The sequence below is a fragment of the Oncorhynchus mykiss genome, chromosome 17, assembly GCF_057628025.1.
Source record: "Oncorhynchus mykiss isolate SJ-2025 chromosome 17, ASM5762802v1, whole genome shotgun sequence".
In the NCBI taxonomy this organism is placed as follows: Eukaryota; Metazoa; Chordata; class Actinopteri; order Salmoniformes; family Salmonidae; genus Oncorhynchus; species Oncorhynchus mykiss.
Genome location: NC_143038.1, coordinates 44,455,145 through 44,470,921, shown reverse-complemented (window position 1 = coordinate 44,470,921; position 15,777 = coordinate 44,455,145). Strand labels below are relative to the sequence as shown.

General features: G+C 44.4%; 1 protein-coding gene across 1 annotated transcript in view; it reads left to right on the top strand.

Moving 5' to 3' along the window:
- LOC110494271 (testis-expressed protein 264) overlaps positions 1–15,777 on the top strand; it is a 159,882-nt gene that overhangs the window by 34,452 nt on the left and 109,653 nt on the right. Inside the window, exon 2 of the mRNA XM_021569215.3 lies at positions 12,027–12,248. Within this exon, the coding sequence (XP_021424890.2) occupies positions 12,027–12,248 (222 nt within the window). The remainder of the gene's footprint in view (positions 1–12,026; positions 12,249–15,777) is intronic.

Below are 15,777 nucleotides of genomic sequence, written 5' to 3'. Positions count from 1 at the left end.
CTCAAGTGGGTTTTAATTATTGCTACCATATTGTAATTATGTTAAAAACTATTGTGTTTCTAAAGTAGTGATGATTGACAGATAGCCTAGGCACACTGCCAGTTGTTTTGGATTTGAATCCTGATTCCATCCACATACACAATAAATTGACCATCACAGCCTCAATGTTTTCCGTACTGCTTTTATTTGCATGCATACTTTATTTGCTGCCACATTAATTTGTCCTGAAACAGACCAACGCCATAAGATACAGTACATGCAGTCTCTCCACTGTGAAGCCCCATTAGTTTCAATTTCAGTCAGCCTGGGAATCTATTGTCTGTGTCGTGGGTCTATGGGGGGCTAATGGTTTCTAATCAGACACCTTAACAACAGCAGCAACTGACAGGCCGTCTCTCATCTCACACAAAATGGCAGGGAGAAGCTCTTGAGTACTGGAGCTCTTTTTGTTTGAATGTGTCCCCCTGTTCTCTCAATCTCCTCTCCTCACTCTGTGTCATTGACTTTGCTCTGTTCTCTGTGGATCGATATCTCGTCTACTCCATAGCCCAAATCTGTAACACTTTATTTGAAAGGTCCATAATAAACCATTTTTATAAGACATTTTTAAGACATTTATAAACAGTTTGCTCACCATGCATTAGTCATTACTCACACATTTGTAAATGTTGCTAAGCTAGTTGTTTACACGTGTGTGTATATATTCTCAGTTTACTAGGTACACCACCCCGTTCACTTAAATGGTTCCCTCCTACAGACAGTGAGTCACGTGGCGGTGGTTTGCTATATAAAGCAGGCAGACAGCCATCGAGGCATTCAGTTACAGTTCGATCTAACTTTTGAATGGGCTAAACGAGTGACCTTTGAGCGTGTTATTAATGTCGGTGCCTGGTATGCTTCTTCCAGTAACTCAGAAACGGCCATCATCCTGCGCTTTTCATGCATAACATTTTTTACGTTTACTGAGAATGGTGCGAAAAACATCCAGTCAGCTGCTGTCCTGTGGGAAAAAAACGGAGGAGAACGGCAAGAATTGTGCAAGCTAACAGACGGGCCACTAAAGCAGTACAACAGTGTTGTGCAGAACGTCATCTCAGAACGCACAACGCATCGGTCCTTGTCACCGATGGGCTATCGCAGCAGACAACCACACCACACCTGGTTCCACTCCTATCAGCTATAAACAAGAAGAAGCGGTTCTAGTGGGCACGCGATCACCCACACTGCACAATTGTGGAGTGAAAAACATTGCCTGGTCTGACAAATCCCGATTCCTGTTGCATCATGCTGAAGGCAGAATCAGGATGTGGCGTAAGCAGCAGTCCATGGCCCCAAATGGTACGGGTTGGTGGTGTTATCATGTGGGAAATATTTTCCTGGCACACTTTAGGTCCCTTGATACCAATTAAGCAACGTTTCCATGCCCCAAAGAATTAAAGCTGTTCTGGAGGCAAAGGGGGGTCCGACCCAGTACTAGATGAACTGGCCACTGAGTGTATACCTAATAAACTGTTTATAGTGTATACTGCAGAAATGTCTACCAATGGCATGCTATCTTTTTGTGAGAAATTACACTGGTGGTCACTCAACATTTCTAAAGTATAATCTGCACTCACTTTAGATTAAGGACTGCAAAAATACTTTACAAATGATCAGTAAATGGCTTATTCAAGATTAAATGGTGAACACACATTTTATAAATGCTTTATAAGTGATTTATTACAGACCCTTAAAATAAAGTGCTACCCCCAATATAGTCGGACTTCACAAATAGGCTATACTACACGCCATAATTGTAAACTCCCATGCAGAAAAGCAATTTTCTAGAATAGGCATTGATGTGAATTGTTTGTCAACTACTCTGCTGTTCATCCAGAGATGTGGGTGAGTTTTGTGCTTGTTTACTGCGCTCCACTTCACAGACTCTGTTGTTGTTGGACTGAATGCTGCATCCATCGTCCATCATTTTCTCATATTTTACTGAAGACATTGATGTTAAGGAGGATGCTGAGGTCAAGAGGCTCCAAATTCACATATCTATTGACTGCAGTCAGTCAACACATGTACCACATTATCCTGTTTCTGGGGCACTTTCTACTTATTGTAACGATATTCGTCTTCCTCTGACGAGGAGTATGAAGGATCGGACCAATATGCAGCGTGGTACGTGTCCATGTTGATCATTTATTAACACTGAACACCAAAAACAAAATAACAAGGAGAACGAACGAAAACGAAACAGGTCTGTCTGGTGAAGACACAGAGACAGAAACAATCACCCACAACTAAAATGGGGAAAACAGGCTACCTAAGTATGGTTCTCAATCAGAGGCAGGTGTCATTCATTGTCTCTGATTGAGAATCATACTTAGGTAGCCTGTTTTCCCCATTTTAGTTGTGGGTGATTGTACCAGGCCATACCAGGCCAAACACATAAATACTACATAGAAAAAAGAACATAGACTACCCACCCCAACTCACGCCCTGACCAAACTAACACAAAGACATAATAAAGGAACTAAGGTCAGAACGTGACACTTATTTTGGACTACACAAGCTAACCAAGACAGATAATATTTAAGGATGCACGGATATCGGGTGCCGATACCGATATCCAATATTTTAATTAATGGATTTCACCTTTGAGTTGTCTCGCTGAAATGTTCTTACTCTTTCAAATGACTGCTCGACTTGAACTTGTTTAGTTGTTGGAAGTGTGCACTTATGCACTTAGCAATTTCCTGCTTTTGTTCTGTGTAGCGCTGTATTTTCTTGTGGCGTCATTACATCGTCTATTTACGTCATATAGGTCTGCACGTCAGCTTTGATATCGGTTTTGCACATTGGTGTTGCCGACGCATTTCTAGCTAATAATGGCCGATTCCGATATGCTCACCGACATGTTGTGCATCCCTAGAAAATTGATAGAGAGCATTGCTGTAGTTTGAAACCACAGTGCTAAATCAACTACAATGAGGACACTAACGGTTTTCCCCCTGCTGTGACTGGAGGGGTGATTGGTGAACCCTGCCACCAGAGCCCAGAGAGGAAAGAACCCCACCTTACTATGTGTTACGCTCAGAGAAACCCTGTGTGCTACTCCGGCATCTGTCAACAAAAGGGGCTGATTTCCCATACCCAGATTAAGATGAAATGTCTCTCAATGAGGAATCTCCATTGTCATCTTTATTCCAGGACCAGTATTAATCTGTATCTGGAAAATGGGTCTAATGAGTGGTGTTGAGTGGACATCATGTAGGCCACACATAGACAGTGAGCTGATGATCCAGTCCTGATCCAGCATGTTAACCATTCTCCAGGATTTATCAGGGGGCTAAATGATCCCACGTTGCCAATCCAGCCTAATATATACAGTGCCTTGCGAAAGTATTCGGCCCCCTTGAACTTTGCGACCTTTTGCCACATTTCAGGCTTCAAACATAAAGATATAAAACTGTATTTTTTTTGTGAAGAATCAACAACAAGTGGGACACAATCATGAAGTGGAACGACATTTATTGGATATTTCAAACTTTTTTAACAAATCAAAAACTGAAAAATTGGGCGTGCAAAATTATTCAGCCCCCTTAAGTTAATACTTTGTAGCGCCACCTTTTGCTGCGATTACAGCTGTAAGTCGCTTGGGGTATGTCTCTATCAGTTTTGCACATCGAGAGACTGACATTTTTTCCCATTCCTCCTTGCAAAACAGCTCGAGCTCAGTGAGGTTGGATGGAGAGCATTTGTGAACAGCAGTTTTCAGTTCTTTCCACAGATTCTCGATTGGATTCATGTCTGAACTTTGACTTGGCCATTCTAACACCTGGATATGTTTATTTTTGAACCATTCCATTGTAGATTTTGCTTTATGTTTTGGATCATAGTCTTGTTGGAAGACAAATCTCCGTCCCAGTCTCAGGTCTTTTGCAGACTCCATCAGGTTTTCTTCCAGAATGGTCCTGTATTTGGCTCCATCCATCTTCCCATCAATTTTAACCATCGTCCCTGTCCCTGCTGAAGAAAATCAGGCCCAAACCATGATGCTGCCACCACCATGTTTGACAGTGGGGATGGTGTGTTCAGCTGTGTTGCTTTTACGCCAAACATAACGTTTTGCATTGTTGCCAAAAAGTTCAATTTTGGTTTCATCTGACCAGAGCACCTTCTTCCACATGTTTGGTGTGTCTCCCAGGTGGCTTGTGGCAAACATTAAACAACACTTTTTATGGATATCTTTTAGAAATGGCATTCTTCTTGCCACTCTTCCATAAAGGCCAGATTTGTGCAATATATGACTGATTGTTGTCCTATGGACAGAGTCTCCCACCTCAGCTGTAGATCTCTGCAGTTCATCCAGAGTGATCATGGGCCTCTTGGCTGCATCTCTGATCAGTCTTCTCCTTGTATGAGCTGAAAGTTTGGAGGGACGGCCAGGTCTTGGTAGATTTGCAGTGGTCTGATACTCCTTCCATTTCAATATTATCGCTTGCACAGTGCTCCTTGGGATGTTTAAAGCTTGGGAAATCTTTTTGTATCCAAATCCGGCTTTAAACTTCTTCACAACAGTATCTCGAACCTGCCTGGTGTGTTCCTTGTTCTTCATGATGCTCTCTGCGCTTTTAACGGACCTCTGAGACTCTCACAGTGCAGGTGCATTTAAACGGAGACTTGATTACACACAGGTGGATTGTATTTATCATCATTAGTCATTTAGGTCAACATTGGATCATTCAGAGATCCTCACTGAACTTCTGGAGAGAGTTTGCTGCACTGAAAGTAAAGGGGCTGAATAATTTTGCACGCCCAATTTTTCAGTTTTTGATTTGTTAAAAAAGTTTGAAATATCCAATAAATGTCGTTCCACTTCATGATTGTGTCCAACTTGTTGTTGATTCTTCACAAAAAAATATAGTTTTACATCTTTATGTTTGAAGCCTGAAATGTGGCAAAAGGTCGCAAAGTTCAAGGGGGCCGAATACTTTCGCAAGGCACTGTAGTTGATTGTTGGCCTACCTGGCTGTTACATTTTCATGGGTGTGATTATTGGCTAGGCAGAGTGCATGGAGCTCCATCATTATGTACCTCTCTTCTCTTCTGGGACTGTAATAGAGAGTTTGGGCCTCTCTCCTCCTAGCTGAAAAACAAGTATGTGTGTATGCCCCCACCCAGTCCTCCCAAAAGCGCTAACGCTTTAGCGATGAGCGTTTTGAAAGCGGGCCGATTATTGAGAAGAATTAATTCCCAGAAGTGGGAGAGGGGAGGGAAGAGCACAGAGGGCCCAGGAGCGGGGAATATGAGGAGAGTAAATCCTCATTACGTGTCTGCTAATAAAGAACTACCACGGCCAGCCCTACCTTTCTATTGTTGGAGAGCCCCCATCCGTCAGAAAAGGCCCTATCACCTCCAAGTAAAGAATTTCTTTCAAAATTACTTTTCTTCTCAACAGGTCTCAGGAGACCTGGCTTAAAGAGGAACCGGGGCAGAGAGAAGGAGAAGGGCACCATTTCTGAAACAAAGCTATCTTGGAGTCCCATGGGCACTAAAGTCAGCCCGATGAGTCTGCATTAGGAAACAAGATTAATACTGGTTTAAAGCATGGGGGAAGAATAAACAATGACTGTTAAAGTTGCACATAAGAATCACAGCTTCAGGTTCTGGCAGTTTGTGTAAATTCTGGCTGATGTTCTTGGTGGTGGAGATGTGGTTGAGTTTACACCGTGTGATTAATCTGTGTCGATGAGCTTCTCATCATACCCTCATCCTACTCCCCCTCTGTTCCTCTGATGATTTAGAGGTTAACCCAGGCCCTGTGTGTCTCCAGGCGCTCTCATTTGTTTACTTCTGCAACCGTAAAAGCCTTGGGTTCATGCATGTTAACATCAGACGCCTCATCCCTAAGTTTGCTTTATTCACTGCTTTAGCACGCTCTGCTAAGCCAGATGTGTCTGAATCCTGGCTTAGGAAGACCACCAAAAATTCTTACATTTCCATCCCCAATTACAACATTTTCCGTCAAGACAGAACTGCTAAAGGGGTTGGAATTGCAATCTACTGTAGAGAGGGCCTGCAGAGTTCTGTCATACTATCCAGGTCTATGCCCAAACAGTTCGAGCTTCTACTTTTAAGGATCCATCTCTCCAGAAATAAGTCCCTCACTGTTGGCTCTTGTTATAGACCCCCCTCAGCTCCCAGCTGTGCCCTGGACACCATATGTGAATTGATTGTCCCTCATCTATCGTCACAGTTCATACTGCTAGGTGACCTAAATTGGCATATGCTTAATACCCCGGCCATCCTACAATCTAAGCTAGATGCCCCCAATCTCACACAAATGATCAAGGAACATACCCTACAACCCCAAATCCGTAAACATGGGCACCCTCATAGATATCATCCTGACCAACTTGCCCTCTAAATTCACCTCTGCTGTTTTCAAGCAGGATCTCAGCGATCACTGCCTCATTGCCTGCGTCTGTTATGGGTCCGCGGTCAAATGACCAACCCTCATCACTGTCAAACGCTCCCTAAAACATTTCTGCCAGCAGGCCTTTCTAATCAACCTGGCCCGAGTATCCGGGAAGGATATTGACCTCATCCCATCAGTAGAGGATGCCTGGTTGTTCGTTAAAAGTGTCTTAAATAAAAATGCCCCTTTCAAAAAAATGTAGAACTAAGAACAGATATAGCCCTTGGTTCACCCCAGACTTGACTGCCTTTGACACTTGATACAGCCCAACAGGATTCTCTGGATTGTGCATCTGTAAAAGTTTGAGTGTTTTTGGTGACAAGCCAAATTTCTTCAGCCTCCTGAGGTTGAAGAGGCACTTCTTCATGTTGCGCCTTCTTCATCACGCTGTCTGTGTGGGTGGACCATTTCAGTTTGTCCGTGATGTGTACGCCGAGGAACTTAACTTTCCACCTTCTCCACTACTGTCCCGTCGATGTGGATAGGGGGGTGCTCCCTCTGCTGTTTCCTGAAGTCCACAATCATCTCCTTTGTTTTGTTGACATTGAGTGAGAGGTTATTTTCCTGACACCACACTCTGAGGGCCCTGACCTCCTCCCTGTAGGCCGTCTCATTGTTGTTGGCAATCAAGCCTACCACTGTAGTGTTGGCTGCAAACTTGATGATTGAGTTGGAGGTGTGCATGGTCATGGGTGAACAGGGAGTACAGGAGAGGGCTGAGAACGCACCCTTGTGGGGCCCCAGTGTTGAGGATCAGCGGGGTGGAGATGTTGTTTCCTACCCTTAACACCTGGGGGCATCCCGTCAGGAAGTCCAGGACCCAGTTACACAGGGCGAGGGTCCCGAGCTTAATGACGAGTTTGGAGGGTACTATGGTGTTAAATGCTGAGCTGTAGCATTCTTACATAGGTATTCCTCTTGTCCAGATGGGTTAGGGCAGTTTGATTGCGATTGTGGACCTATTGTAGACCTGTTGGGGTAATAAGCAAATTGGAGTGGGTCTAGGGTGTTAGGTAGGGTGGAGGTGATATGATCCTTCACTAGTCTCTCAAAGCACTTCATGATGACGGAAGATCACACGTTGTTGTGTGATCACACATGTTGTTCTCCTTCACCCAAATCCAGACAGCTGATGTTCTGAAAGAGCTGCAAAATCTGGATCCCAACAAATCAGTTGGGCTAGACAATCTGGACCCTCTCTTCCTAAAATTTTCTGCTGCCATTGTTGCAACCCCTAATACTAGCCTGTTCAACTAGGTCTTTTGTATCGTCTGAGATTCCTAAAGATTGGAAAGCGGCCACGGTCATCCCCCTCTTCAAAGGGGGAAACACTCTAGATCCAAACTGTTACAGACCTATGTCCACCCTGCCCTGCCTTTCTAAAGTCTCTATGGGGGTGCCACAGGGTTCAATTCTTGGGCTGACTCTTTTCTCTGTGTATATGTCACTCTTGCTGCGGGTAATTCTTTGATCCACATCTACGCAGACGACACCATTCTGTATACATCTGGCCCTTCTTTGGACACTGTTAACAAACCTCCAAACAAGCTTCAACACCATACAACACTCATTCCATGGCAACTGCTCTTAAATGCTAGTAAAACTAAATGCATGCTTTTCAACTGATTGCTGCCCTCACCCACCCGCCCGACTAGCATCACTACTCTGGATGGTTCTGACTTAGAATACAGTGGGGCAAAAAAGTATTTAGTCAGCCACCAATTGTGCAAGTTCTCTCACTTAAAAAGATGAGAGAGGCCTGTAATTTTCATCATAGGTACACTTCAACTATGACAGACAAAATGAGAAAAAAAAATCCAGAAAATCACATTGTAGGATTTTTAATAAATTTATTTGCAAATTATGGTGGAAAATAAGTATTTGATCAATAACAAACAAGCAAGACTTCTGGCTCTCACAGACCTGTAACTTCTTCTTTAACTTCTTGCGACTAGCAATCCCGTATCCGGGAGCGTAATCATAGCCTCAAGCACATTACCATAACGCAACTTTTCCTATTCATGAAAATCGCAAATGAAATGAAATAAATATATTCAAACAAAAGCTTAGCCAACACACTGTTGCTGGTATTTTGGCCCATTCCTCCATGCAGATCTCCTCTAGAGCAGTGATGTTTTGGGGCTGTTGCTGGGCAACACGGACTTTCAACTCCCTCCAAAGATTTTCTATGAGGTTGAGATCTGGAGACTGGCTAGGCCACTCCAGGACCTTGAAATGCTTCTTACGAAGCCACTCCTTTGTTGCCCGGATGGTGTGTTTGGGACCATTGTCATGCTGAAAGACCCAGCCTCGTTTCATCTTCAATGCCCTTGCTGATGGAAGGAGGTTTTCACTCAAAATCTCACGATACATGGCCCCATTCATTCTTTCCTTTACACAGATCAGTCGTCCTGATGTTTCCACCCCCATGCTTCACAGTAGGTATGGTGTTCTTTGGAAGCAACTCAGCATTCTTTGTCCTCCAAACACGACGAGCTGAGTTTTTACCAAAAAGTTATATTTTGGTTTCATCTGACCATATGACATTCTCCCAATCTTCTTCTGGATCATCCAAATGCTTTCTAGCAAACTTCAGACGGGCCTGGACATGTACTGGCTTAAGCAGGGGGACACGTCTGGCACTGCAGGATTTGAGTCCCTGGCGGCATAGTGTGTTACTGATGGTAGGCTTTGTTACTTTGGTCCCAGCTCTCTGCAGGTCATTCACTAGGTCCCCCCGTGTGGTTCTGGGATTTTTGCTCACCGTTCTTGTGATCATTTTGACCCCACAGGGTGAGATCTTGCGTGGAGCCCCAGATCGAGGGAGATTATCAGTGGTCTTGTATGTCTTCCATTTCCTAATAATTGCTCCCACAGTTGATTTCTTCAAACCAAGCTGCTTACCTATTGTAGATTCAGTCTTCCCAGCCTGGTGCATGTCTACAATGTTGTTTCTGGTGTCCTTTGACAGCTCTGGTCTTGGCCATAGTGGAGTTTGGAGTGTGACTGTTTGAGGTTGTGGACAGGTGTCTTTTATACTGATAACAAGTTCAAACAGGTGCCATTAATACAGGTAACGAGTGGACGACAGAGGAGCCTCTTAAAGAAGAAGTTACAGGTCTGTGACAGCCAGAAATCTTGCTTGTTTGTAGGTGACCAAATACTTATTTTCCAACATAATTTGCAAATAAATTCATTAAAAATCCTACAATGTGATTTTCTGGATTTTTTTTCTCATTTTGTCTGTCATAGTTGAAGTGTACCTATTTACAGGCCTGTGTACCTACATTATAGGCCTCATCTTTTTAAGTGGGAGAACTTGCACAATTGGTGGCTGACTAAATACATTTTTGCCCCACTGTATATCTAGAATCGGCTTCCTATTTCACAACAAAGCCTCCTTCACTCATGCTCCCAAACATACCCTCGTAAAACTGACTATCTTACCGATCATTGACTTCGGCGATGTCATTTACAAAATAGCCTCCAAACCCATTGGCTCCAGGTCATCTATAAGTCTTTGCTAGGTAAAGCTCCGCCTTATCTCAGCTCACTGGTCACCATAGCAACACCCACCCGTAGCACGCACTCCAGCAGGTACATTTCACTGGTCATCCCCAAAGCCAACACTTCCTTTGGCTGCCTTTCCTTCCAGTTCACTGCTGCCAATGACTGGAACGAATTTCAAAAATCACTGAAGCTGGACACTTATATCTCCCTCACTAACTTTAAGCGTCAGCTGTCAGAGCAGCTTACCAATTGCTGCAGCTGTACACAGTCCATCTGTAAATAGCCCATCCAACCAACTTCCTACCTCATCCCCATATTTGTTTTTGTTTTTCTGCTCTTTTGCACACCAGTATCTCTACTTGCACATCCTCATCTGCACATATATCACTCCAGTGTAAATTGCTAAATTGTAATTACTTCGCCACTATTGGCCTATTTATTGCCTTACCTCCTTACTTCATTTGCTTACATTGTATACAGGCTTTTCTATTGTGTTATTGACTGTATGTTTGTTTATCCCATATGTAACTCTGTGTTGTTGTTTTTGTCGCACTGCTTTATCTTGGCCAGGTCGCAGTTGTAAATGAGAACTTGTTCTCAACTGGCCTACCTGTTGAAATAAAAAATAAATAAAGAATGTGCTGAATTGGTTTTCTGAGGCTCTGGGGTGTGTTATCTGGACTGGAGGAGAGATGAGAAGCAGTGTTGCTGTTTGTGTCTGTGACTGTTTGAGGATGGGGGGGGCGAGTGTGTGTGTGTGTGTGCGCGTATGTGTGTGCGTATGTGTGTGGGCTGTGAGTGATAGGAGCTCTGAATGACATCATTAGCAAGCGAGGGCTACGTTTGGGCAACAAGCCGGCCCGTTTATGAGTCTAGAGAGCGAGGGAATGAGGGAGGGAGAGAGAGATGGTTAGATAGGCCATGGGAGGGCAGCGGTCATTTCTCTCTCCTTTTATTTAAATGGATGTAGCAGTGTCTTATTATAGCCTGGCAGTGTTGACAGGGGACAGTCATTATACACAAGCCCTGTTGACAACACCTTTTATCATGTAGGAAGGTCAACATAACTTACAGTGTACATCCACATCCTGGACCAAAGCAGTGTCCATATGGACCGTTTGGTGTTGATTGTGTACTAAGCTGCTGGGAACACAGCCTTTGTGAATGGCTTTGTTGGCACTGGCTTAAAGCGGAGCAGTAGATCAAATATAACTAGTACGGTCTTGACAGAATAATTCCCTGTCATCTGATGTTGCATGTGAAGAAGACCGCAGCAGATCCGACGGACAGCCCGCTTACATAATACAGACCGCTCACATAATACAGACCGTAGAATACAGACACCGTCACTCATTATAATACTTGTATGGCCCAGCCACTGGTGGGGAAGAGGTGTAAGGATATTAAAGGGATGTTAGTTGGTTGAGGGGTATAGCTCATACCTGGAGAATGGTAACTTTTTTTCACCATCGCTTGACCTTGTATTCCCCTGTACCAGGTCCTAGCCTGGTTTCTTTATGGTGTGAAAACTTGTATTGAATAAGTGTGGCTAGGGGGAGAGAAAGGAGAAAAGGGGGATGAATTGTGAATGGTGTAATTATAAGATGTGTGTATGGGGCTGTCAGCGATGTTGATGAGTAGCGCTGGATGCCATCTGTGACCCTGTGCCATGCCAGCCTCCACAGACGGCACCAGTCACATAGACCTTCACAGGCCTACAGCAGCAGCGCCCAGCCAACCAGCCATGTCTCTGAAATCTGGCCTCGTGTCACTCTTATATCACTGTCTCACCATCTACCAGAAAGCCTGCAGCCAGGCTGGAGCCCGGTGTGATTGACAGCTTACTGTCTGATGTACACGCACACACTGCTGTTTAAAGATTCTCCCATTCCTTCTGCCTTCTGTTGTTTTCTTGTACGAGCTGGTCTGACTGGCGGGCTGGGAGGATGGATGGGGATTTATATGTACTGAGCAGAATATTGAAATCACTTTTTGGTCTCATCTTGTATCCCCCCCCTCTCTCTCCTCTCTCTCTCTCTCTCTCTCTCAGGTGCCTGATGACCAGTGTCGCTACATCGTGGGCAGTATCCTGAACGAGGGAGAAGAGCAGCCTGACGAGGAGCTCCAGAAGCTGTACGAAAAGTTTGGCTTCAAGATGCTGTCCCTTCCTGAGGTGTCCCTGGCTGTGACCACCACCTTCCCCTCCACCACCCCCCTGTCCCACTGGCTGGCGTCCTACAAAGTCTACCCCGAGCTCCACAACTACATCATGGTATGTACCATACACTATAATTGGAGTCCTCTTCATTCCTATGTGGTACATATTGTGGGTCAAAAAAGTATTTAGTCAGCCACCAATTGTGCAAGTTCTCCCACTTAAAAAGATGAGAGAGGCATGTAATTTTCATCATAGGTACACTTAAACTATGACCGACAAAATGAGAAAAAAATCCAGAAAATCACATTGTAGGATTTTTAATGAATTTATTTGCAAATTTTGGGCTACGGGGGCTACAGCCCCGTCGATGAGAATGGTGGTGTGCTCGGTCCTCCCTTTCCTTTAGTCCACAATCATCTCCTTTGTCTTGATCACATTGAGGGAGAGGTTGTTGTCCTGGCACCACACGGCCAGGTTTCTGACCTCCTCCCTCTAGGCTGTCTCATCGTTGTTGGTGATCAGACTTATCACTGTTGTGTCATTGGCAAACTTGATGATGGTGTTGGAGTCGTGCCTGGTCATGCAGTCATGAGTGAACAGGGAGTACAGGAGGGGACTGAGCACACACCCCTGAGGGGCCCCCGTGTTGAGGATCAGCATGGAGGATGTGCTGTTACCTTCCCTTACCACCTGGGGGCGGCATGTCAGGAAGTCCAGGAAACAGTCGCAGAGGGAGGTGTTTAGTCCCAGGGTCCTTAGCTTAGTGATGAGCTTTGAGGGCATTATGGTGCTGAATGCTTAGCTGTAGTCAATGAATATCATTCTCACATAGGTGTTGAGTGCAATAGAGATTGCATCATCTGTGGATCTTTTGGGGCAGTATGCAAATTGGAGTGAGTCTAGGGTTTCTGGGATAATGGCGTTGTTGTGAGCCATGACCAGCCTATCGAACCACTTCATGGCTACAGATGTGGGCAGGTTACCTTAGTGTTCTTGGGCACAGGGACTATGGTGGTCTCCTGGAAAAATGTATGTATTACATACTCAGTCAGGGACAGGTTGACAATGGCAGTGAAGACAATTACCAGTTGGTCAGCACATGCTCGGACTACACGTCCTGGTAATCGGTCTGGCAGTATGCGGTCTGGCAGTATGCAAATTGGAGTGAGTCTAGGGTTTCTGGGATATGATGACCTGTTTAAAGGTCTTACTCACATCGTCTACGGAGAGAGTGATCACACAGTCATCCTTAACAGTTGATGCTCTCATGCATGGTTCAGTGTTACTTGCCTCGAAGCGAGCATAGAAGTAATTTAGCTCATCTGGTAGACTCGTGTCACTTGGCACCTCACGGCTGTGCTTCCCTTTGTAGTCTCTAATAGTTTGCAAGCCCTGACACATCCGACGAGCGTCGGAGCCGGTGTAGTACGATTCAAGTTTAGTGCTGTATTGACGCTTTGCATGTCTGAGGGTTCGTCGGAGGGCATAGCGGGATTTCTTGTAAGCTTCCGGGTTAGAGTGCCACTCCTTGAAAGTGGCAGCTCTACCCTTTAGCTCAGTGTGGATGTTGCCTGTAGTCCATGGCCTCTGGTTGGGGTATGTGCGTACGGTCACTGTGGGGATGACGTCATCGATACACTTATTGTTGTGGTGTACTCCTCAATGCCATCAGAAGAATCCCGGAACATATTCCAGTCTGCGCTAGCAAAACTGTCCTGTAGCTTAGCATCTGCTTCATCTGACCACTTTCTTATTGACCGTGTCACTGGTGCTTCCTGCTTTAGTTTTTGCTTGTAAGCAGGAATCAGGAGGATAGAATTATGGTCAGATATGCCAAGTGGAGGGCGAGGGAGAGCTTTGTACACATCTCTATGTTTGGAGCAAAGGTGGTCTAGAGTTATTTTCCCTCTGGTTGCAAATTTAACATGCTGGTAGAAATGAGGTAAAAGGATTTAAGTTTCCCTGCATTAAAGTCCCCGTTCACTAGGAGCTACGTTTCTGGATGAGCGTTTTCCTGTTTGTTTATGGCTGTATACAGCTCATTGAGTGCGGTCTTAGTGCCAGTGTCGGTTTGTGGTGGTATATAGACAACTACGAAAAATACAGATGAAAACTCTCTTAGTAAATAGTGTGTTCTACAGCTTATCATGAGATACTCTACCTCAGACGAACAAAACCTTGAGACTTCCTTAGATTTCATGCACCAGCTGTTGTTTACAAATATACATAGACCGCCACCCCTTGTCTTACCAGAGGACGCTGTTCTATCCTGCCGAAAAAGCTTAAAACCCACCAGCTGTATTCATGTCGTCGTTCAGCCACGACTCTGTGAAACATAAGATGTTACAGTTTTTAATGTTCCGTTGGCAGGATATACATGATCGTAGTTCCATCTATTTTATTATTGATTGATTGTAAGTTGGCTAACAGGACCTATGGTAAAGGTAGATTACCCTCTTGGCATCGTATACAAGGCACTTACAAGGCACTCGGACCTTTGTCCCCGATACCTCCATCTCCTTCTCCTGTGAATGACGGCGATGAGGGCCTTGTCGGGCGTCTGAAGTAAATCCTTCCCGTCTGACTCGTTGAAGAAAAAATGTTTTCCTCCAGTATGGGGTGAGTAATTGCTGTCCTGATATCTAGAAGCTCTTTTCGGTCATAAGACACAGTGGCAGAAAAATTATGTACCAAATAAGTTACAAATAACTTGAAAAAACATACACAATAGCACAATTGGTTACGGGATCGTAAAATTGCAGTCATCCTCTTTGGCACCAATCTTCCACTGCTTTTCTTTTCATGAGACATAGGATGTAGTGACACACTCTTGCTCTGAAACAAATTATTTCTTGAAAATGTACATTTCCTCAGCCTGCACCTCGCCAATTAGGATGTGTGCGTACCTCATACATGAAAATTAATTTTCACGATACCTGCCCACAGCAGTTTCCCTTATGTCCCTTTGTAGATAACTGCAGTCCTATGCTCACAAAACGTCCTCTGTTCTACTCTGTCTTTGTCTAAAATCCTCCATCTCTCTGCTGAATGTGTTGTTTAATTCATCACGCTAAGCAGAGGATTTCTTTTGAGCAGATGAAGAATGGATGAAGGGGCAGGAAATGAAGGTAGGTGTGGGTCATATACTGAGCCTCCATGTCCTCAGGCCTGGCCCCAGAAAAGCTATTGACATTTACTGATGACATTTACACACATGGATTCATTCAGAGGCATCCCTCTGCATGCGCAATGCCCTGGATGTGATATGATTGGTGTGTGTGTGTGTGTGTGTGTGTGTGTGTGTGTGTGTGTGTGTGTGTGTGTGTGTGTGTGTGTGTGTGTGTGTGTGTGTTATGGATCTAGCTGGGGAGCAAGTGGAGTGCTGGGGTTCAGGCCTTACCATATACATTTTGGGTGTGCAGATTTCTCGTCAGCTGTTAAAGGCCAACTCCAACACTTTTCAACCTCATTTTCATTATCCCAACCACAATACCAGAGTCAACATTTCTAAGTTTTGTAGAAAAATATATAAAGTTAAAAGATATTAAAACTTTGAGATTTGTGGTGATGTGGAGAGAAAGCAAATACCTTCCTTTAAAAAAATAAAAATACCTACCTTCCTTTTAAAATAACTTACTTTCAA